Source organism: Candoia aspera, chromosome 5 (genome assembly GCF_035149785.1).
Source record: "Candoia aspera isolate rCanAsp1 chromosome 5, rCanAsp1.hap2, whole genome shotgun sequence".
Taxonomy (NCBI): Eukaryota; Metazoa; Chordata; class Lepidosauria; order Squamata; family Boidae; genus Candoia; species Candoia aspera.
In genome coordinates this window covers 59,668,100-59,691,471 of record NC_086157.1, presented here as the reverse complement: position 1 = coordinate 59,691,471, position 23,372 = coordinate 59,668,100, and the positions used below count along the sequence as shown (strand labels likewise).

General features: G+C 37.5%; 1 protein-coding gene across 2 annotated transcripts in view; it reads right to left on the bottom strand.

The window, feature by feature from the left end:
- DSCAM (DS cell adhesion molecule) overlaps positions 1 to 23,372 on the bottom strand; it is a 322,600-nt gene that overhangs the window by 74,206 nt on the left and 225,022 nt on the right. For both annotated transcript variants that reach the window (XM_063305336.1, XM_063305337.1), the window contains exons 15-19: positions 22,181 to 22,421; positions 19,756 to 19,902; positions 17,764 to 17,919; positions 12,738 to 12,871; positions 6,623 to 6,776 (exon numbers count right to left, since the gene is read on the bottom strand). In XM_063305336.1, the coding sequence (XP_063161406.1) occupies positions 6,623 to 6,776; positions 12,738 to 12,871; positions 17,764 to 17,919; positions 19,756 to 19,902; positions 22,181 to 22,421 (832 nt within the window). The remainder of the gene's footprint in view (positions 1 to 6,622; positions 6,777 to 12,737; positions 12,872 to 17,763; positions 17,920 to 19,755; positions 19,903 to 22,180; positions 22,422 to 23,372) is intronic.

Below are 23,372 nucleotides of genomic sequence, written 5' to 3'. Positions count from 1 at the left end.
ATTATCCAGGTCACTCTCTTGGTTTTTCATTTCTATTTCCCATTTAAATTTTAAAACCTCAGCCAGTTTCTTTTGTAGTTCCAGTGAAACATCCTTTTCTAAGTCATTCTCTTGGCCTGCCAGTTGTAAATCGACTTTTGATACCATCTCTATCTTGTCAGATAAAATTGTTCTACATCTGCCATTTCTTCAGTAACATCTTTTGGATATTGTCTATCCATAGAAGCAGACATCACTGCTGACATTGTTGATATTGTGGCTATTTTCTGATGCCATTCTTCAAAAGTCTCCTTCAGTATTTTCATTGTTACAGTGTTTCGCAACATTTTTCAGGCTTGTAAATCTTTCCTCTACCTAAAAACTTCAGTCCCCTCTAGTGTCCAGTTTTTGAAATCATGAAATTGCTTATCTTTGTTTTGTCTTGTGAAAAGTAAAACAGAATCTATTTCCCATGAGAAACTGTTCTTTATAATTAATTCCAACATCTTACTGTAAAAGTCTCAATATTCCAAATTTATCTGGACCCTTAGTTGGTTTATAACTTTCTAAGATCAAAATCTTATTTGGCTTTTTGTTGTTTATTTCAGATCCTTTTAATTCTTAAGCTTATGATTAAATTTATCATTCAGGATTGAAAGCATATTCACCCAATGTTTTCAAACTTGTCAGTCTACAGGTCTTTAATAGCTTAGAAGTAGTTAATGAGCAATCTCGCTTGGGGCGGGAAGGTGGGTAGCCATTCTTGGGGGTGGCTCGTGCCTTAGAGCCCCTCTCACTGGATTGGAATTTTTATAGCCGCTTGGATTCTGTATTTATTTATATTGTATTTTATATTTGTAACTTGTTTTTACTGCTTATGGGATTTTAACATTATTGTTATAGCATTAATTTTATTGTAAACTGCCCAGAGCCCCTCTTTTGGGGGAGATGGGCAGTAAAAAAATTTGAATAACAAACAAACAAATAAATAAATAAAATTTCTGGAAGTGATTAGAAAGTGAGGTTTGTGAACTTAGTGTCCTTTAAAAGTCTCTGCTGTGGTTGCGAGCAAGATGGCTAATCTCATTGTCTCCCAATGCTGAAACCTGCAGAAAACTGCTATCCTGCAGATGTGGATGATCTCACATCCTTTCCTTATCTGGAGAGGTTCCAAGGGACCAGTCTATCCACTGGTTCCTTGGTCTTTGCTGCCGTCATCAGCTCTGCTTTCGCAGAGCCGTCTTTAGTTCACCATATCTCCAGTGGTAGCCTGCAAATTCCTTTCATTGTCTTAAGAAAACTACATGGATATGTCCACATAGTCATCAGGAGTCAAGTTTGACTTGAATGGAAAAAAAGTAAAAAACACAGTAACAGAGTTTACCCAATCATGCTGACATCAACTATTTTGTCTCCAAACTTGATCTTCTGCTTGTAGACAAAATAGTTGGCGTACAGTTATTGTCCAAACTTGACTTTCTGAGGAGAACGATGTTTGCCTGACTTTAGATTGTATTTTGCAGCCTGCTATCTGGATTGGATGAAAAGGTGGGTGTTGCTGAGAAAGAAGAGAATGTTAGAATTAGAAGAACAAAACATGAGGTTTGGTTGGTATGGCTTTTTATGGTTCAGTAACTTTAAAGTTAACTGAGATTTTAAAAATTATGTGAGGAGTGCCATATTGAGAATATGGAATAAATATAAACCCAGGCTGTGCCAAAAAATGCCTCCATTGGTCTCAGCACAAGAAGTGTTTTATAGAAAAGAAACAATGTGCAAAGAGAAATGGTTAGCGTATCAAGATTTGTTAGTACAGGAACATGGAGAACTTAAGATGAAGTCAAGAGAACAATTGACTGCAGAGGGATATAGTTTTCAATGGTTTTCTTATGCACCATTAAGAGAAAAGATTTAATATAGATAAAAAGGTAACTGGAATTGAACAACATAAGATGGAATTTGTACCTGGACTATGTACAAATGATGAACATGTGATTGCAAAAATGTATAGACTTTTGTTGAGATTTGGAATGGAAGAAGAACAAGTTAAAGATTACATGGTAAAACGGTCTAAGAACATTGGTTATAACATACAGATGGACCAATGGGAAGGAATGTAGGTAAAAGGATTGAAATTTAGATTGTGTTATAATTTAAGAGAGAATTTTTATAAAATGATGTACTGTTACTATATGACACCAGAGAAATTATCTAAGATATACAAAGGTACATCTGTTCAATGCTGGAAATGTGAAAAACATGAAAAGACATTTTACCACGCATGAAGGACTTGTGAAAAAGCAAAAAAAAAAAAAAAGAACACAAATACATATGATGATATAAAGAATTTTAAAGATTACTATCAAGATGAAACCAGAACTTTTTTTATTGGAACTTATGGATAATCAATTAGAAAAGACTTACGGAAGATTGATTTTATATATGGTAACTGCAGCGAGATTACTACATGCACAACGATGGAGAAATACTGAAATACCCACAGTAGAAGAATGGATTACAAAGATGGCAGAAATGGCAAAACTGACCTGTTTGGTCAGGGATAAAACACTTTTATAAAGGACACTGGAAACATTTTATGGACTTTTTGCTGAAAATGGAAAAAAGTGAAACTGATTTCTGGATTTGCTGATTGAAAAAAGGGATAGAATATGGGACAGAAGGCATCTCTGTAATATAATTTTAAAGAGGGAGGAGGGATAATTAGTTTGTTTATAACTGCTGCAAAGAAGATTGGAAGTCACTTCTTTAATTATCTTTTCCTTTTTTTCTTTACTTGAATTGCTTTTTGCACTCTTACCTTTTTTCTTCTTTCTAACTTTTCTTTATATATTTTCACATTTATCTTCTACCTATGTAAAATTTTTTGATGAAAATTATATATATAAAAATATACTTGATTTTCTGGGAAATTTGAGAAGGTGGTGGGGTGACAGCTGAAGGATCTGGGATGAAATGGATTATTTGAATCCCTTTCATTCAGGATTTGGGATTGCATATGGAAAACTTACAGACGTCTATTATGCTAGCCACATTCTTGTGGATAACTCGTGGAGGGGTTTGGATAGGGATAGTGTGAACCACTTTTATCTACTATGTTGTTCACTGAGATTTGCTATCATCACTTATGTTATTCTTCTGGGCTGCTTGCAAGAGTTGGGATAATCTTGCACAGGTTCTGCTCTTTCCTGATTGGGAGGTTCCAGTCTATAGTAGTGTGGGAGAAAGAGATGAGCCTATGTTACTACAATATGTGGTGCTAGAACTTAGCTGTTCCCCAAATATTTTCTTAACATCCATTTGAAGCTGCTGGGAGAGCAGGAGGGTACAGGGTAATATATCTCATATGCTGATGATACTCAGCTACACATTTCCACAGATATGATGGAAATCTTGATTCAGAGCCTACAGTCTTTCAGAGGCTAGATGGAAAGAAACGGACTAATTTCTATTCATGGCAAGACATAGTGGCTGCTGATTTGGAAGCCACCCAATTCATAATAGGTCTATCTTTGGCTATGGATAGAGTTATACACACCCTGAAACAGCAGGTCTGCAATCTGGAGGTTTTCTTGGACTCATGGACTATGCTAGAAGAGAAGATGGAAGCTATGGCCAAGAGAGACTTTATCCAGTTTTGGATCAAGTGCGCCAGTTCCAACCTCTTGGAATGGGAGGCACCAGCAATGATCACTCACGCCCTTGCCACCTTACAGTTGTACTACTGTAATTCATCCACATAAGGCTGTCCCTAAAGACCCATTCAGAATGACAGCTGACCCAGAATACTGCTATCTACCTGATATTGAGTGAAAGACACTGAAGTCATGTACCATCTCTGTTGCAGAAACTGAAATGTTGCAAGTTTGCTTCCATGTGAAATTCATGGTGCTAGTTATCACTTATAAAGCTTTGGGCCTGGTTTTCTTCAAGACTATGTAGTCCAAGTAGACTATGTCTGCCTGATATAGTCTAGCGGGGGAGATATCTTGCAAGTTCCCATTCACTGGAGGGTAAAACAGATGGGGTCTTGGAAGCAAGCATTGTTTGTTATGGCTGCCTTTCTCTGGGAACAGCTTGCCCCCTAAGGTAAGGATGGTCCCTTCCCTGGGCATGTTCAGGGAAGTGTTAATTTTTTTTTTCTGCTGAGTCTCCAGTGTTTGAAGAGTAGACTGTGCTGTTTTTTAAACATGTTTTCCTGGTAATTAAGAAGAGGCTGATGGGGTGATGAGGGCTGTTATTACAAATATTGTTATTGACTTGGATGAAAAGTATATTTTGTTTTGTTATTTATTTTGATGTATTATTGTAAGCTTCTGAGAGTAATTACATAATATAAAACATAATATAATTACATATTGAATGCTACTACCATAATCTAGCTATCTCAAAGGCTGCAATTTATGGCAGTGGTATAATTATGGTAACCCCTTCTAAAAGGTTTTTATAATCACATATAGATTATAGCTACATAAAAAGGATATACTTCACCCAGTATAATAAATTGGGACACAGACAACTCAGGTTTGGCAAGCAGGGATAGAAACATAAATGCAACAAGGAACTTTGAATCTATGAGGAAGAGTTAATCTGCAGTTAATGATAGCGAAAACTGGAAAAGTAACAAAATTTATAACATTTAGCTAAAAATACCCTTAACTTAATGATAAGTTAATACTTATCATTCCCAGAAAAAGAAAGACATAAAGAGGTAGTTTGGGATGTTATAGGTTTTCAGGGATTACACTTTTTAAAATTCTTCATTGGAGAACTGGGTAAAACAAAGCTTGTATAGGTCCCTTCAACTTTTATATCTTCTTTGTTTCTTTGATGGAAAATCTGGAGGAATAAAATGAAGTGAACCAATAAAAAAAATAACAAACACATATGGAGGGAAAGACACTAAGGGAAAAGGACAGGAAATGGAGCAAAGCTAACTTCCAAGTAGGAGCCTGAAAGGCCAAATCCAAACCCAAGTGCTTAGCACAATTTCTAGAAATGCCTTTTTTAAAAAGCAGTAGCTGACAAGAGATGAATGTGTTATAGCTACCACTGTAGGTATCATAGTGGCTCAACAGAGATTAAATCTAAGCATCACCTGCAAAGGAAAGTGGAAGCTGTCTGTTGGATGAAAAAGATGGGAGATTCCTTCAGGCTCACAAGTTTGTTTTTGTGTTTTAACTAAGTCAAGCAATATATTGTTCAAGAAGGCTGAAACTTGTTGTTTAAGAGGATACCTGAAGAAGAACTCTGTCTGAAATGTATTCTGCATCTGGAGATTTCCTCCTTCCTTTTTTAGACATTATCCATCAATAGACAGCATATGAATCAAATAAAACAAAGCACATCTAATTTCAAAACTAATAGTTCAGAGATTTGGTTAACGTAAGTAACTTCACAAAATGATATCTGAATACTTTGCTTCATTCAATCTTTGCACAATGAAAAAGTGTCTCATGCTATAGATGAACAGCTGTACATGAAAAGGTTGGGCGTGCTTTGGGCCTCTGCCTTGTATTTCTGCTTCCCATCCTTGGCTAAGCATGCTGCCATTTTTGCAGAAAGTATGTAAAGTACACAGCCATTTTTCATCAAGGATGTCTAACCCGGACCTCACATATTATCAGGGGGTGCAAAAGGGATTTGTATTGGAAAAACGGCCTTGGTCGCACTGCTGAGTGACCTTCTGGGGGATCTGGATGAAGATAGTGCATCCCTGCAGGCCCTGTTAGATCTCCCAAAAGCCTTAGACAGCATCAACCATGACATTCTTCTAGACTGTTTATGAGAGTTGGAGATTGGAAGAAGGGGCCCTACTCTTAACAGAGCAGGTCAGTGAACTGGGAGTCCTCCTGTACTCACAGCTACTGTTGGATGGACATGTGAAGACCAAAGTCATAAGGGCCTCTCCCCAGATCTAACTGGTACACCAATTGCAATTCTATCTATCTACACAAGGATTTATAACAGTAGCTCATGCTCATTTGGTCTACTGCAATGTGGAAATGCCTCAAACACCCAGAAACTGCAGTTGGACTGGAATGCAGTGACCTGCTTACTGGCAGATATTGCTCACCAGAAGCACATAATACCTGCATTACAGGTCTTGCACAGATTGCCAATAGGTTTCTGGGTCAACTCAAAGTTCTGGTTTTGATATATAAAGTTCTATATAACATGATGCCTAGGTACCTGCAGGACTACATTCTCCAGTAAGAATTGTCCTGTCTAGTGCATATATCACAGGAGAAGCTGTTGGTTGTTCCCCTTTCCATGAAATGAGGAGGGCTGAGGCCAGGAGGCATAGCTTTTCAATTGTAGCCCCAGTTTTATGGACCAGCTTCCCTCAGAAATTAGATTTGCCCCTTTTTAAATAGTATTCTAGAAGTTGGTCAAGAATGAGCTATTCTGGAGAGGGCTTGGTACTTAATTAGTTCATTGACATCCATTATTATTATTATTATTATTATTATTATTATTATTATCGTTTCTATTATTAATTGTTCTGGATGATGATGGATCTGCCAATTTTATGATGATGGTGACACTGGTCAGCTCTTAGTATATTAATCATTAATCCTATTAAGCTACATGTTGTACAAGTTATGAAGGGCAGAATCCTCACCTTTAGCTAATGGTTCCACGGTGATAATTTCACTGCTGTTGCCCCTTCCTGCAGCTGTTACAGCCACAACCCAGACGCTGTATTGTCGGTTCCGGCTCAAATTAGGGATTCTGTAGGAAAATGAGTCAGGAGAAGCTTCAAATTCGCTGATTACCTGTGATAGGAAAGACAAATATTTCCAAACAAAAGTAAACAATATACATATATTGAAAGAGAGAGAAAGATCTGACATCTCAGACAAGACAGAGGATGAAAAACATGGTAGCAGAATTTACAACTGCAAGTTAGCACCAATTAGTTACTTAAAATGGTTTAATTGCATTTTGTATATAATAACACTGTCTAAACATATGCGTATACAAATTTAACCAATTTTTAAAAGCCAGCATTGGTAAATGCCATGAGCACAGGACACTGGCACTATGGTCCATTTTTTCGACAATAAAAATTAATCCTAGGTGCTTGGTGATGGGTCCAAAAAATAGAAAGACAGTAATGGATCGGTCCCAACCACATCTACCTGGGTGCTTGCTGCAACTCAGAATAGAAGCAATACTAGCTAACCCATTTATTTCTTCTGCCCTGTCAAAAACATATAGAAAGTTTTGTGTCACAGCAGTCCCTACTGGCTTCTGTGTAAAATTGCACCATCTATACAAATCAAAAAGGTCTCAAGAGAAATCTCCAGGAGTACCTACAGTAGATGATGATTTCTTTTAATGAAAAACTTTAAATTACTGCAGTTTCCCAGAAATGATCAAACCAGAGAATCTAAGTAGAGCAGCAATTAATACAGTTAAAAATATTTAAAAGATTGAATCATGATAGTTGGTTTTGGCCATTATGAATATTAGTGAAATTCAAACAAACCAAATAATCACATATATGGAACCAAAATAGGAATGTGCAAGATGTTTTGAAGTTGAACCATTCTGAATTTGAAATGCCCCATTCTGAGCTCAAAGTTGTTGTTTTGCATTTAAAATGGGCTGGTTTGATCATCTGAAAATCTTTCAAGCTCAGAACAGCTCTATGCAAGTTTTGCATCATTTCCAGCTTGTTCAAAATAGCCTGCCTTGGAGACATAATAGTTGTTTCATACTTGAAACAGAGTATTTGGAATGTGAAGTGGTTTGAATTTGAAACATTTTGCATACTTGTGGATAAAAACATCAAACAAATATGATGTTGAAAGTGGCTCAAAATACTGAAAACTCCAGAAAAGTTCTTACAGCCAAAGGCAGAAAAATCTTATTGGAGTATTAGGTTGGAAACAATATTCAGCTATTGAAAGGACTCTATGGTGGCTAATTTCTCTATAATAATATACCAACTCCGTCAAAATGTAATATACCATACCTAATGAACCTGATATTAAATAGGGATAATAGTGTCACCTAGTGGCCATTTTGGAGCAGGACAACTAAATTTTTAAGATTTCAAACTTCAAAAACATTGTGAAGATATTCCAGTCAAAAACACTGGATCATCAATAAATCTGCAATAAATTAGGACTGTAAAACCAAGAGACTCCTCAATTTTACTCTAATTAATACATCAATGATTTTAATTTAAATTTGTTGTTTATTTGTTTAGTTGCTTCCGACTCTTCGTGACTTCATGGACCAGCCCACGCCAGAGCTTCCTGTCGGTCGTCAACACCCCCAGCTCCCCCAGGGACGAGTCCCTCACCTCTAGAATATCATCCATCCACCTTGCCCTTGGTCAGCCCCTCTTCCTTTTGCCCTCCACTCTCCCTAGCATCAGCATCTTCTCCAGGGTGTCCTGTCTTCTCATTATGTGGCCAAAGTATTTCAGTTTTGCCTTTAATATCGTTCCCTCAAGTGAGCAGTCTGGCTTTATTTCCTGGAGTATGGACTGCTTTGATCTTCTTGCAGTCCAAGGCACTCTCAGAATTTTCCTCCAGCACCACAGTTCAAAAGCATTGATCTTCCTTCTCTCAGCCTTCCTTATGGTCCAGCTCTCGCAGCCATATGTTACTACAGGGAACACCATTGCTTTAACTATGCGAACCTTTGTTGTCAGTGTGATATCTCTGCTCTTAACTATTTTAATTTAAATAGTAAATTAAAATGTTATAAATTGATTTAATCTGGATAAATTTTGAATAAATTTAATTCAAAAACAAAATCCTTTGTTGTGCTTTGGGTTCTCATTGCACTAAATGACAATGCATGTGGTTTGGATGGAGAAAACAATAGAGTTTAAAAGCTAACAAGCAAAAGCATCGACCATGGCATCCTTTTGGGGCGGCTCAGGGAGTTGGGGGTGGGTGTTGCGGTTCTGTGCTGGTTCACCTCCTTCCTCCATGGCTGGTCCCAATCGGTGTTGATAGGGAGCGAGAAGTCCAGCCCACGGCCCCTCCATGGTGGGGTGCCGAAGGGTTCGGTACTCTCTCCGCTCCTCTTCAACATCTACATGAAACCACTGGGTGAGATCATCCATCACCACGGGATGAGGTATCATCAGTATGCTGCTGATAGTCAATTGTACATCTCCATCCCAGGTGAGGTAAGTGATACTGTGACTACCCTCTCTCAGTGCCTGGAGGCTGTGGGGGTCTGGATGGGGAACATCAAGCTTCAGCTGAACCCTGGTAAGACGGAGTGGCTGTGGGTTGGGGGTTCCTGCATCCAGGAACTTACCATCTTTAGTTCTGGATGGGGTTGCACTGCCCCAGACAGACCCGGTGCGGAATCCAGGGGTCCTCCTGGACTCATGACTCCTGCTTGAAGAGCAGGTGGCAGTCGTGGCCAGGAAGGCCTTTGCTCAACTTTGTGTTGTGTGCCAGCTATGCCCCTTCTTGGATCAAGAGGCCCTCCGATCAGTCACTCACAGCCTAGTCATCTCCCATATAAACTAGTGCAACACGCTCTACATGGGGCTACCCTTGAAGAGTATCCGGAAGCTACAACTGGTCCTTAGGTGCCCCAAGGTCAACACACATAACACCTCTGCTGCAACAGCTGCACTGGGTGCCAGTTTGCTTTTGGGTCCAATTCAAGGCGTTGGTTATCACCTTTAAAGCCCTACATGGCATGGGTCCAGGTTACCTGAGGGACTGTCTCATCCCCATTACATCGACCCGTCCCACCCAGTCATGCAGAGAGGGCATGTTATGGACCCTGTCTGTGAGAGAATATTGATTGGTGGGGTCCAGGAAGCGGCCCTTCTCTGCTGTGGCCCCCACCCTTTGGAACACTCTTCCCCTGTAGGTGAGGCAAGCCCCCTCTCTCCTGACCTTCTGGAAAAAGTTAAAGACCTGGCTCTGCCATCTGGCTTGGGGCAGGAAGGGGGATAGTCAATTTTGGGGGTGGTTAGTGCCTTGAAGTGGTCCTCATATATCTATGAACCAAATTAGAATTTTATCTGCCATCTTGATCCCATTTTATATTTTATATTTATATTTTATGTATCATATTTTGTTTTTATTGTATTTTATTCTTTTAGCTTTATTGTAAACTGCCCAGAGTCCCTCCTTTGGGGGAGATGGGCAGTGGTGAAATTTGATAAATAAATAAAAGTCTAAAATGTATTACATGGTTTTCTCTATTGGCAGCAATATGGAAATAGCTTGTCATTGTTTCCTCCTGGGATATTTTTTTAATTTCCCAGTCCAGTATGCAGCTCTGGGATTTCCTAGGAGGTCTTTGACAAAAGTAGTGAGCAACACAAACTGTATATTTTTGTTTGTTTCGTGCAATGAGAACCAGGCCATGGGTTATTCACGAAGACTTACTGAATTAGTTCACAGAACTAATTTCTTGTAATTCATAATTTAGAAACCTCAATGGCTGGGCTCACCCAACCTGCTAAGCCAAATAAACTACACTATGGCTTAGTTCAGTGTGTAAACCCAAACACTGGTTAACAAATTTTGGATCCTTAGAATTCTACATACTGTATTTCTGGACTTCTGAGGAAGAAATAGCAGACTGAAGATGGCTCTGCAAAAGGCAGAGCCAACAACCATGGTGGAATGAAGACAAGGAGACCAGGCAAGGACTTGAGATCGCCCACAAGTGCTCCAGACAGCTGCTCCTCATGAACAACTGCAAGATAGTGGTCCCCAGCACATTTAGGGCTCTTGGAGACGAGGCAATAGCCATCTTGCTCAAAACTGCGGTCGGCACCTTTGAAAGACACTAACTTCTTTCTTTTACTTCCTTTCTAATCACTTTTGGAAATTGCTTGTTAACTGCTTTTCAGCTCTTAGGAACCTTTGGATCAACATGTTTTACAGCACCAGGTGAGTTTCCTTCAATCCTTAATGAAAAAAAAATAACTACAAGTTTAAGAACTTAAAAATTGGGGGGGGGGGGGAATAAACAACAAAAAGGTGATTAAAACTTTGATTTTAGAAAGTTACAAACAGACTAAAGGTCCAGATAAATTTGAAATAAGATTTGGGAATTAATTATAAAGAATCCTTCCCATGGGAAAATCCTTTTGTTTTTGTTTTTTTAAAAAACACACAATAAAGAAAGTTTTAAACCTGGACACTAGAGGATTACAATTAAAGGATAAGAACACTCAAACTCGACTTACAATTACAGAATGAAGTAAAATATCTTAACCTTGGACATGTTGGAGTACATTTTTGAACAATGGACCCTGAAGTTAATTTTAAGAGTGTCTATAGATAGACTGTTTCTAAAAGATGTTATGGAAAAGGAACAAGTTCTACCTGACAAGATCGAGACTGACTTGAAAGTGGATTTAAAAATGACAGGTTACAAGAATGACATGGTGAAAGATGTTACATTGGACATACAAAAGAAATCGGCTGATGTCTTAACAATTAAAAAGTATATATAAATAACAAACCAAGAGAGTGATCTGAATAATTTTCCTATATTGGATTTACAAAAGAGGCTTGTAAAGTTTTGAAGAATTTTGTGAGAAGGGACAAAGAAAAAATGAAAATAAATCAAGTTCTACAACACTATTCGAAGGGTCTCAAGATTAATATTGTTAGAAGTAAAAGGAAGGAATATAAAGTTGGTTTATTTAGTCAAGGTTAAAATAGATATATTGTTATCTCTGGTAACCATTAATGGATTTTGCTGGCATCATGGCTAAAATGATGAGACTTCATGGATTTGTTTATAGATAAGAGATGGGATATGGGAAGAAGAATACATTTGTTGTATTTTAAAAGAAAGTAATAAGTTACTAAAATTGTTTATACTTGTGCTGGTGAGAAGTTGCTTCTTTATATATTTCTTTTCTTTTTCTTTGCTATATTCTTATTGTTTCTTTTCTCTTTCTCTTTTTTCTCTTCTTTTTCTTTCTTTTCTGCACCATCTATTTTTTTATTCATTTTGTAAGTTTGTATTAGTTTTTACTGTTGTAATTATAACCTTTAATAAAATTACTATAAAAAAGAATTCTAGATATTTCTGCACTAATGTGCTCATCACTGTTTGAATAATACAATGCTACATGACACTAAGAAGACAGTCAAAGCATTTTGCACTTAGACTTTGTCTAAATTCATTTATAAACACTGTAGCTTATGCAGGTGCCCTTCCTTTACTGAAGAAAATACACAGACATACTGGAATTAGCCTTGAGATTGCAAAAATGTAAAAGTTTTCATGGTGGACTTTCAATGTAATCCCATCCAATGCATTTCAACTCAGACATAAGCGCCACATAGCTCAGTAGAGTTTGATTCCAGGACATGGTTTCAGGATTAGAGCTAACAAGTTCTTTTGAGGCACTCCTGAATTGTATAGCATTTTGTCCTCAACAGTGGCAAGTGGATTTCACAGAAAAGCCAGGCAGAAGCAGTCGTCTCCTGTTACTTTCCAGTATCTGGTTTAGGACACAATGTTAAAACCATCTATTGTTCTTTGCCTACTGGAAATTTAACTGAAAAGACTTCTGTACATATCCACTCAGAGGTAAGCCCTAATGAGCTAAATGGGGGCTGACTCCAAGGTTATGTATATAGAATCCAGCCTCAAATTTAGCAGCCATTTGATGGGTTGCAATGTCCCCCCTCCTACTCCCAAACCCAAATGAACTCTGAATAATCACCGTAACACAAATCAGTAATTTTGGTCATGTGACCTAATGGTCAACTTACTGTGGGATATGGATGAGAGCAGAACACAGTATATTTTCGGATGACACCATTTAACTTTATGGGAGGCAGCCAAGATACAAACACAGTAGAAGCTGATGCTGCAGCTGCTTTAACTCCAGCAGGGGGACCTGGAACTATAAGAATAACATATGTGGCTACTGAAGTAGGAGAAATAATTCAATGCATATTGATGTGCAAAGTGTGGAAAATCTAATACGACAAGCATGGCTATCTCAATCATACAAATATCTCAAGACAAACTCTTGCGACAACCAATAAACCAGTGTGAAATTTTTGAGCTAGCATCCTAAATATTCTGTAATATCACAGCCAGTGTTGGGGTGTACTTCTTTGATCAGCCAGTGGGACTAATTTGGAGATGGCAAAGCATCTTTGGTATGGAAAAGAACAACCGTATAAATATTTATTTGCCTTATTTATTAATCAAATTTATATCCTCCATCCAGGAGGCTCCAAGCAATGTATGTAGTGCTTCCTTTTCCTATTTTTCTTCACAACAAGAACAAGCCTGTGAGGTAGGTTGGGCTGAGAGAGATGGACCAACTCAAAGTCACTTCGGGGAGATGGAGCAGCTTGCATCCACCGAACAAAGCACCTTTGTGTGGTGGACCGACTGTGATCCATCCAGACCTTCAGCACAGAACTTTTTTTCTTTCTTTTTTTCCCCCTGCCCCTGGCTCTCATTCACTTCCAGCCTATCTTGGACAGGAGAAGAGCCAAGCAGAATACTGTCAGAAGCTGCTTCAGTACCTGTGATGATTTCTAAGCCTCTGTACAATAGTGCCAGTGCAAGTTTAGGTCTTAAGTTATTGTTTTGTAAATGTCAGCGGTATGCTGAATGCTTTTCCACCTTAGGTTTCTCTTACTGCCTAGAAGGAAATAGAAATTATTTTTGAATGGTTTTTCTAATTTCCGTAACCATGGCATTAATTTTAGGAAATGATCAAAGAGTCCTGAAATAATGTAAGATTTGCTTCTTGAATTTTAAAGTGTTGCTAGTGATCAAAATACTTTCAACAAGAAGTTGAGAGAAATTTGTACCATTTGAGAGACTCTGTAAAAGATAGGGATGCATAAAGCTGTTGGGATTGTTCAAAAATTTTTCTACCTTAACTGGAGAGTCCCTCTGTTTTTTAGTGGTTTATGAAACCATGTCCAATGCTCAAGAAATATATAAATATGATTCTCTATTTATTTCTTCATTAGCATATAAAGAAATAGCTCTAGCAAATCATTAACTTTAGTTTCATATCTAACAATGAGTAAGACATGGATCCACTGTAAATCTGATTTGATTATTTTGTTTTTCATTAAAATATTAAACATGTCTCTGGCAAACAGTTCAGTGCTATAACCATGACTGATTCTTTGGAGTGATCTACCTGTACTGAAGAAAATTCCCAGGTATCTTGAATCCAGAGACTAGGTTATAATATTTTGAAGAAAAATCTGGATTCCTTCCTGGAGAGCAAGAGGCGGGACACGTGACTGCAATGAGATTAACCCCTTAGTACTTCATCGCCTATGACTACAAGAGGCAGAAGGCTGTAGGTAGAGATTTAACTCTGGTGTCCTCTCTTTGTATATCACTCTGTCTGCGCTTTGTCTGTGAAACAGTTAATCTCAAGGTCACTTCCCTCTGCCTTTTTTCCAAGGCTCATATACATGCACAACCACTTTTCCCCCAACAGAACCCAGAAGCAGTACCACTCTATAAGCCAATTACACAAGGCACCTTTTAATGCAGAAACATTCTCATAGGCAACTTACAGAAATCATGCTAAACAAAATTATAAAACCGGACTGAAAAATAAACACAACAGTGAAAACAGGCACATCTTTGCCTGGCACCAGAAACATATCTATCCACAGTGTTGGAAGTGTTAGCCAATCAGCATGCCTCAATTAGCATGTAAATAGAGTTTGTCCCATGATGCTCATTAGAGGAAGCTGTTTGTTGCCACTCCCACTTCCTCTCTCTCTCTTCCTCCTTCCATGAGGGAGAAGCAGCATGCTTTGGCTGCTCCCCACTCCATCTTGAGCCATGCGGCCGGACCTAAGAAAAGAAGGATTTTTCCCCTTTCCTCCACGCAGCTCTTGGCAGCTGTAGGGCTGAGAGTTTCAGGTGAATTAAATTTAGAAAGAACAGAAGAGACAAGGAACTTCCTTTTCCAAGAAAAGATGGATGTAACAACAAAGAATAAAGTCAGTAAAACTCTTTTTTACTTATCTTTAAACCTAATTTGTCTAAGTGTGTGATTCTTTGTAAGATTCTTTGATTCTGTGCAAGATCAATAACCTGTGTTTCTCTGGCATGCTCACTGAAGCTATTTTAAAGATAATATTCTTTTTCTGTGTACAGCTTCTCAGCTGTGTTAAGCTCTGCTCCATTCTGTGGTTCTAGCAGGCCACTAAAATGGCTTCACACAGCACATCAACCTTTAATAGAAAAAGATCCCTTATAAATTCTGCAACCAAAGCAGCACTTTTTCTCAGTGCCTGTCTTCTCACCTGGAAGGAAGCTATGGAGAAGAGATCATGTGAATCTCCAAGCAAAGGCCTTGGATTCATGAAAAGCACTTTTGTTTGCCTGAGCCAGAGCACCAGGTTTGTATTCATTGTTCCTAATTTCTACAGCACTCCATATTCTACAGGACACATTCTGTTCTTGAGGATCCCCCAATCCTCAGAGATAGCTTTTCAGACAGTGACTTGGGAGACTGAAACAAAGGGGAGAAACTCCAGGACAGTTGGGTGCCCTGACCTACAGGAATAGAAGCTTATTCCACCAAGAAGGAAAAGCTACCATTAGAAATGCAGTCTCCAGATCCCACCCAGAGCACATTAAGCATTTTTAAATATGGTTAGAATAGAAGGGGGGCCAATATAGTATGTATGAATTTATCAAATATTGCACATATTGCCAAATCCCAGTGAAGAACTAAGTAGCTACATTTTGCTCTGAAGTCTCTCTCTCTCTCTCTCTCTTTCACACACACACACACACACACACACACACCCTTTTTCAGGGAAGCTGACTCAAGTTAGGGAAGCAAGTCAGGAAGTGTCATACTGTTAAGTTGCAGAATATACTGTATGTTAGAAACAGAATATAATTGTCCTTTCTCTTAGACAACCTGGAGTCTAGGAGTTAATATTTAAGTGAACCCCTAAAGATCAGATAGAAGGATAGGGGGCAGAATGGAAGGAAGGAACTAGAAGTGGGAGGAGGCAAAGCGAGCATGGCCAAAAAGGTATAAAACCCAGAACCCAGGTGAAGTATGGCAGGCAAGGAGCTACTGTCCTAACAGCCAGGAACCACGCTGAGACAAGGAACAGGTCTCTAGTGTTTTATCGCTGCTACATAACAGGAAAATCCTAACAAACTGAAGAAGCATGGGAAAAACCCAGACATATAAACCCCAAAGGTTAAGGCGGGCCCGATCTGTGTCTCTTGGAATGGCTACCTAATTCCTCAGTGCTACGCATGCGCTTTACAGCCTGGATGGGAGCCCCCTGCTCGCCATCCTTACTCATGACAGCTACAGTTCTAATCCATGTAGGATAGCATCCATTGTTTCCTACACCGAGAACAGCTCTACCCATTGATTCTCATGGTACAGAAGTAGCTCAGTGAAGTCAGAAGAGGTTCTACTACATACTGGCACGTTTGGTGGGACTCTGGACTGAAATACAGGTGGGTAATACACTAAGACAAAAGTGGGTAATATTCTGAGACGAAGCAGTTCAAGAACTGTTTTTTTTACACACACACACACACATATAAAATGTTGAACCAAGTTTCATCAAATAGGAAGAAAAAAGATTCAATTTGTCCAAACTAGTACCATTTTCTAGACCATACTAATTTTGCAAAAGCTGTGGATCTAGCTCAATAGGTCTGTCTATTAAGGGACACAGATTCATTGTTTTAATTAAGGTTTTACAATGTATTATTTCTAATGAATGCAATAATTCAGCTCCCATGCCGTCACATACAACAGCTTGTGAAAATGCAATTTAAGCCTAGAGGATGGAGAGAAAATGACTGTGTTTAAATTTTAATGATCAGTGAAATAAATCCTTAGATGGAAAAATAATTCTATAAATAACTCCATAAATAAATAACTCTATTTATAGTTTAGAAGAAACTCAAGCAAATGGAATAAAATGAACATTAAAAAAACCGTGTTTTTTTTTGCTGCAATATTCACAATACAGTAAACGGAAACAATATTTTTTCCCTGACAACTTCAATGAAGAAAGAGCAAAAATGCAAATCTTAAAAAGAATCTTGTTATTGTTATCACAGTCAGAACTTAATTTTATATAAACAGAGACATAGTTAACTTATGATTTCTTAAAGACAATACTGAGAATGATAAGGAACACAAACACATCCGGCTACTCTTCCTTATCTCTTGGATTTGTTTTATTGTATGAATAAAAGAATATATACTTCTTTTAACCATTTTCTGAGGAAAAGATTCTACTGTGCCCCAAACACAGGAACTCCAGAGGCAATGCCCATAGAATGCGATACTGTAATTCATTCAAAGCACATCTAAGTTCAAGTTCAGAAACATTACGGGAAGATTTATTTCCAAACCATCATAACAAATTAGCCCCTACGATTCAGATAGAATGTGTCATAAACAAAAGTCACTAATTAGTAGTTTATAATGAGCTTGGGGCACTTCTCTTTCTATCTTTATGATAAAATCCATCATCCCGTGCAATTGGTCAATGGGGAGAAGGGATTACAAACTGTGATAGGCTGCTCCAAGGAGGCAACCCCACCCTCACCCAAAGGTGTACTTCACAAGAGGCCAAGTTCCCACAGAGAAATAGCTAAGTCGAAGTAAATATCCTCATAGTCATTGGCATAATTTTTGTACAGTATTTCACTGAAGGTGCATTTACAGGAAAAAAAGTGACAACTTGGGCAAAATCTAACAACACTGTTCCATTTCAACATTTCTACTAGGAATATTCTGGGTCTTACCATCCTCCTTTGTGCGTGTGAAAATCTGCTCACTCCTGACCCCATCTCCAGCTCGTGTGAATGCCAACACCTGGATGCTATAGTTGGTGTACTTTTCCAAACTGTCAAGCTCTAAGGAGGGCTGTACAGTGGTGACATTTTTAATTTCTCCCAGTTCTATAGAACAGAAAATTAATTCGAGTGAGTGAGAGTAGCATTTTTCTCCCAATAAGTGGTAGTTATATTGCTATGAGAACAGGCAAGTAAAACTTATAACCAGCATAGGGACAAAGTTGATTATGTTTATTAAATGAACACATTAAATTCCCATGCTGTGTATTTAATCAAACATCTGCAACTGTCTTGTAGATAAAATTAAATATGTCAAATACTTTGACGCTCCTGATGTGCCATTTTTTGCCCACTGATTATTGTTTAAAGTACATTATTAAGATATTGGGATTAGAAAATGATTGGAACCCACATTCCTATTTATTAATTTTAGTTGTTAATTCCTAAAACGATGCTAAATAAGCAAAATATGTAGTGTGCCATTAGTGAAATGATCACAGACATCCTTTTGTTGTGAGACAATATATCTGAAGGGTGGGTTGGAAGTATGATATCAGATTTGCTGCCCATCCAAAGTCCTAGCAGCTCCTGCTGGCTCAGCAAGAGCAGGGATGGATGGTGCTCCAGATTGATGTAACAGAGGAGATGGATCTTGGTTTCTTTTGTGGGAAATTAAAAGTTTTGGATCCAGTGAATCCTTTCATCTTGCCCTGCTTCAGTGGCAGGAACAGCTTCAACTTACCTTTTTTATATATACTAAGGTATATAACTTGATTAGCTAACCAAAAATAATGGTGTACCGGCAGTACTCTTCCCAGACAAAATTGGATCGCCAACCTGTACAGCCATTCCTGCAGAGTTTCTTCTTGTTCAGGAAGGGGGGCCCTCTCTACCCTCCCCTAGCTCTTGCCTGCTAGTTTGATTTGGTAAATTAGGGTTGTTTCTTCACAATTTATTCATAGCATAACCTTGGTCTAGTGGTTAAGACAATGGGCTAGAAACCAGGAGACTGTGAGTTCTAGTTCTGCCTTAGGCATGAAAGCCGGCTGGGTGACCTTGAGCTAGTCACTTTCTCTCAGCCCAACTCACCTCACAGGGTTGTTGTTGTGGGGAAAATAGGAGGAGGAAGGAGTAATAAGTATGCTCCCCGCCTTGAGTTATTTATAAAAATAATAAAGGCGGGATAGAAAATAAATAAATAAATATTTAATAAAAATCCAGTCCCTGTGAGTTCAATATGATGAACAAAATGAATATTGCAGCCTAACTCACACATTCCATTTCTAATACATATCATGATCAACAAAAGATAACACTATCAGCAACTGCCAAAAGAGGATTCTTGTTGCTCTTGATCACCAGCAACTTCTTAACACTGTTAATCAATGATTTATTAGATGCCTCTACAGTTGGGTTGTATTACAAAATATCAGAGATGCTTCTAGTATTCTACTGATTCGAATTTCCTCAGTTCAGGTTCTTGCTTATGAAATGGAACTGTATGTTAAGAATTCTTAACTATTCTGTTCCCTGTTTCTAAATTACCAGTCCCCATGTACATAGACACATTTTAAGATACTACAAAAATGCAAAGTTGGTATCAGTGTATGTATAGCTATATAGCTGAATTAAGATGCTTAACAGTGACATTTTGCCAATCCATAGAAGTACATGCCTGCAATAGTAAAATGCTATACAAAAATATCTTGATATAATTACATAATATATAGTATACATTGGTTTGGGAGAGAAAGCACACTTTCATAGTGGCAACTGAATAATACAGTACATGAAATTATTTTCAGTTCCTAAAAGTTTAAATGATTTGTAGAAACAAAGGACAGGCTGACTCTGCAGTAGAAATGGAAAGAATTATTTTATCCTGGAAAGCATTACATATCACCAGAAGAAATACTAAACTTGAGGGGTAAAACTACTTACCTCCATCCAAAAGATTAGCCCAATATATAACCCTAAATCCCTGTAGAATTCCATTGAGGGCATCTTTGGCGAGCGTAGACCAGGTGATAGAGATGGTTTCTGGTGATGTAGCAATGGCTTGGACATTCTCCGGAGGGGAACTTGGAACTGAAATTTGACAGTAATAGGTTTTGACTATGAACGCTATAAAAATAGTATGCACAAATTATCTTTGACATTTGTTCAATAAGCCTTTTAGGAGAGAGTGATAAGATTATTTTTAGAATACTCATGTAACATAGTGTAGACAAATTGGAAATGGTGCACTCTGTAATTCTTGTTGCCCTAAATGACATGGATTAGAAGGGTGCGATATATAAATTTGTATACAAAAATAAAATACACTAGAGGAGGAAGCTAATTCAGTTATGTTCCCTGTAAGATATGTTCAGAAGTGTAGCTCAAACCTTAGATGACCTCCTAAGATGCAATCACTAAGAGATATTTTCTCATCCACATTTTTTTTCTTTTTCTACAGATAAAGTAGATAATTTTGGAAGGCTAGCTTCCTCAACTGGAGTTCTTAATGTTTCAAGAATATTTCAATGGCTATTTTACAAATTGATCAAGACCCAGAATATATCACAAATATATTAACTATTAATATAAACTAAGCTTTTAATTTTCTGTAACAGCAAACAAAAATTGCTCAGAGCTATCAGAAACAATACCTGTAGCCAAAGCACAGGTTTTTCATCGCTAAAGGCTGAGAATAAGATACATGAGAAGCTGGTGTTTTTTCACTTTCTTCAGAGTCAGCAGTAGGGAATCCCTACTATATATGTAGGTAATCTCTCAGCTGGAACAATGCCAACACCTGTAAATCTTTGCAACCTAAAATAATCTCTTTCTACAAGATGCTGAGCTTCAAACAGTAGTGATAAGACAGACTGCCAAAAATCTCTCTCAAGTGTATTAGATTGATTTGAAAACATGAAGAGCACAGTACTAGGTAAGGCTCTTTAAAGATATTTAAATAAGCACTCAAATATAAACACTTTTTGTTATTTAATTAATATATATTATATTAATTAAATAACAAATTATATTAAAGAGTCCCCCTTTGGGGGAGGTGGGGGGTGACAGAAATTTGAAATATAAATAAAATAAATAAATATATAAGAATTTCATCTCAGATGATACTTGGTAATTATTTTAAGAGTCTCTAACCACATAAAACATTTGAGAATCTGCTCCGCGAGAAAATCCTAATAATAGTACATTCTTTTCCGTACTTTTCTTTGCTGATGAAATATAGCCACAAGAGGGCTGTCTTCTGCAGCTCTGGATAACTCATCTCAGTAATATCAAAATACATGTGCATATGTGTCTTTTCCAGACAGTGTCCTTCAGATGAGTTCATGTTCCATAATTCTCAGCCAGCTTGGAGCAAGCTGAGGAATAACATACTTTTGTCTTTCTTAAGAAATGTCAATTTCTTATTAAAAGCTAGTGCACATTTTCTTGCTATGCCTTGTACCTCAAACAAGGCAAGATGCTGGAAATTCTGTCATACATATATTTTCTCCCTCCTTCACAAACACTAGATTCTTGCAGGTGGAGGAAATATGATTGGATTCTCCCCTCTGCTCCTGCACACTTTAAAAAAAAAAAAAATTAGATCTATGCCCTGATAGCTTTATTTATTCTACAGAGATAGGATGGGAGCTAGAGACATGCAAGTAGAGTATATTTTTTCTCCTATGGCCAAATAACACTTGAAGCTAAGAAAATCTAACTCAGGAACATGGCAAGACAGGATAGGCTAACCATTGTTCCTCCATGTCTTCTTTTACAGTCTGATTTGGAGGCCCATGAATGAGAACACTAGGTGTTCCACAAAACTCTCGAGTTGACACAAAACATTTCCAATTCATGCAAAAACTAGTCATTCATTTGCTGATTTTAGCTTGGTGGGCATCTTGTAAAACACAGAAAATTCCCAGGATTCTTCGTACAGTAGTAGTAAGTTGTTGAATACGCTCAGATTCCTTCTATTTCTAACATGGAAAGGAACAAGGGGGGGGGCAGTGTTCCAAATTCAGGAATCCATTCAAGGAGTACAGCACAATTAGGACCACATTTGATACTGCATTCAGTAAAAATGTATCATCAAAAACTATACTGTTTCTTCACAGATATTCATAAGCAGATTATACCTAAGGAGTCTTTTGGGAAGAGACAGAAATAGCACCTTAAAAGTTGTGGATACAGATCTAGCTGTGCCCAAAATGGTCCTCATTAACAGTTTTTCCCAATAGCTAATGCCAAATTATAGCACATAGATGACACTTAAATGTAAATCTATTTCCTAAAAATATAAAATAACATATAAACTCTATGCATCCTCAGTGTGATTAAAAATGTTTTTAAGTTTAGTACCTACCATCCTCAAGAGTAGTAGTGATAATTTCTTGAGAAGATGGTCCTATTCCAGCTCGATTACATGCTTGCACAACCATGCCATACTGTGTGAATTTTTTAAGGTTATCTAAGGTGTAAATTTCACTGTCTCCAGTAGTATCAATACTGATGATGTTGAACTGGAAATTGCCTCCTGCGCTGTATTCCCGGTAGCCAATCTGATAACCACGAATAATTCCATTTTGCAAATGCTTCTTTGGCGCCTAAAGAAGTCAGATGTTGAATACACTTTCAACATAATAAAACATTACCATAATAAGTTAAATGCTGAGAAAAAATTCCCCTCCCAAAGTCCATACTACTAATGCAAGTATTGGGTTGAATTCTAGGTTTATGATAATAATTAAATATAATTCAAATTAAAAATGTGAGAGCAGCATTTCTGAAGACAAATTAGAAGTAGGAATCTTTTTTCCCTCCTTATAATTGAAGCAATCATTGCATGAAAGTTTCTTTAAAACTGTAATAATCAATAGTGATTGCAATACTCTATCTCTGAGCCCCAGACTATAAATGTCCATATTAGGTTTTATGGTATACTGTCTGTTGTAGATAGAAATCATTCTGTCACTGAATGGTCACTTAGCTCCCTGATGATAACAATAGAAGGCAGTTTCCCCTGATCTTAAAAGTATTAGATACTATAAGCCATTTCCCTCTTATTTGTGAAAATATTAATTCTATTTTCCTAGTTCAGATTCTAATTTCAGGAAAATTTTGTGATGATGATGATGATGATGGATGATAAAAATAATAAACTTATTTTTCACTGAATCAAGTGCACTTTTTAATGAAAAGAAAATGAATGCAGAGCTACATTTTATAATCTCAAAAATAATTACTATGAAAATAATAAAAGATCTTACGTTTCTTTCAAACATTTTTCAGTAATAAATTCACAAACATTTATAAAATTAGCTGAGATTTTTAATTACATTTTAATTTAAATTCCTTTGGGTCAAGCTTGACACATGTGGACTACTTGGATACATTCACATTGTTTTCTTGGCATCAGTTTGGAAGTGGCCTGTCATTACTTTCTTCCAGGATGTTTTTCAACTTCCCAGAGTAGCATACAATTCTAGGATATCATTGTGATCTCCATTTCACATACTAACCAGGTCTGACACTGCTCAGTCAAAGTAGAAGGCACA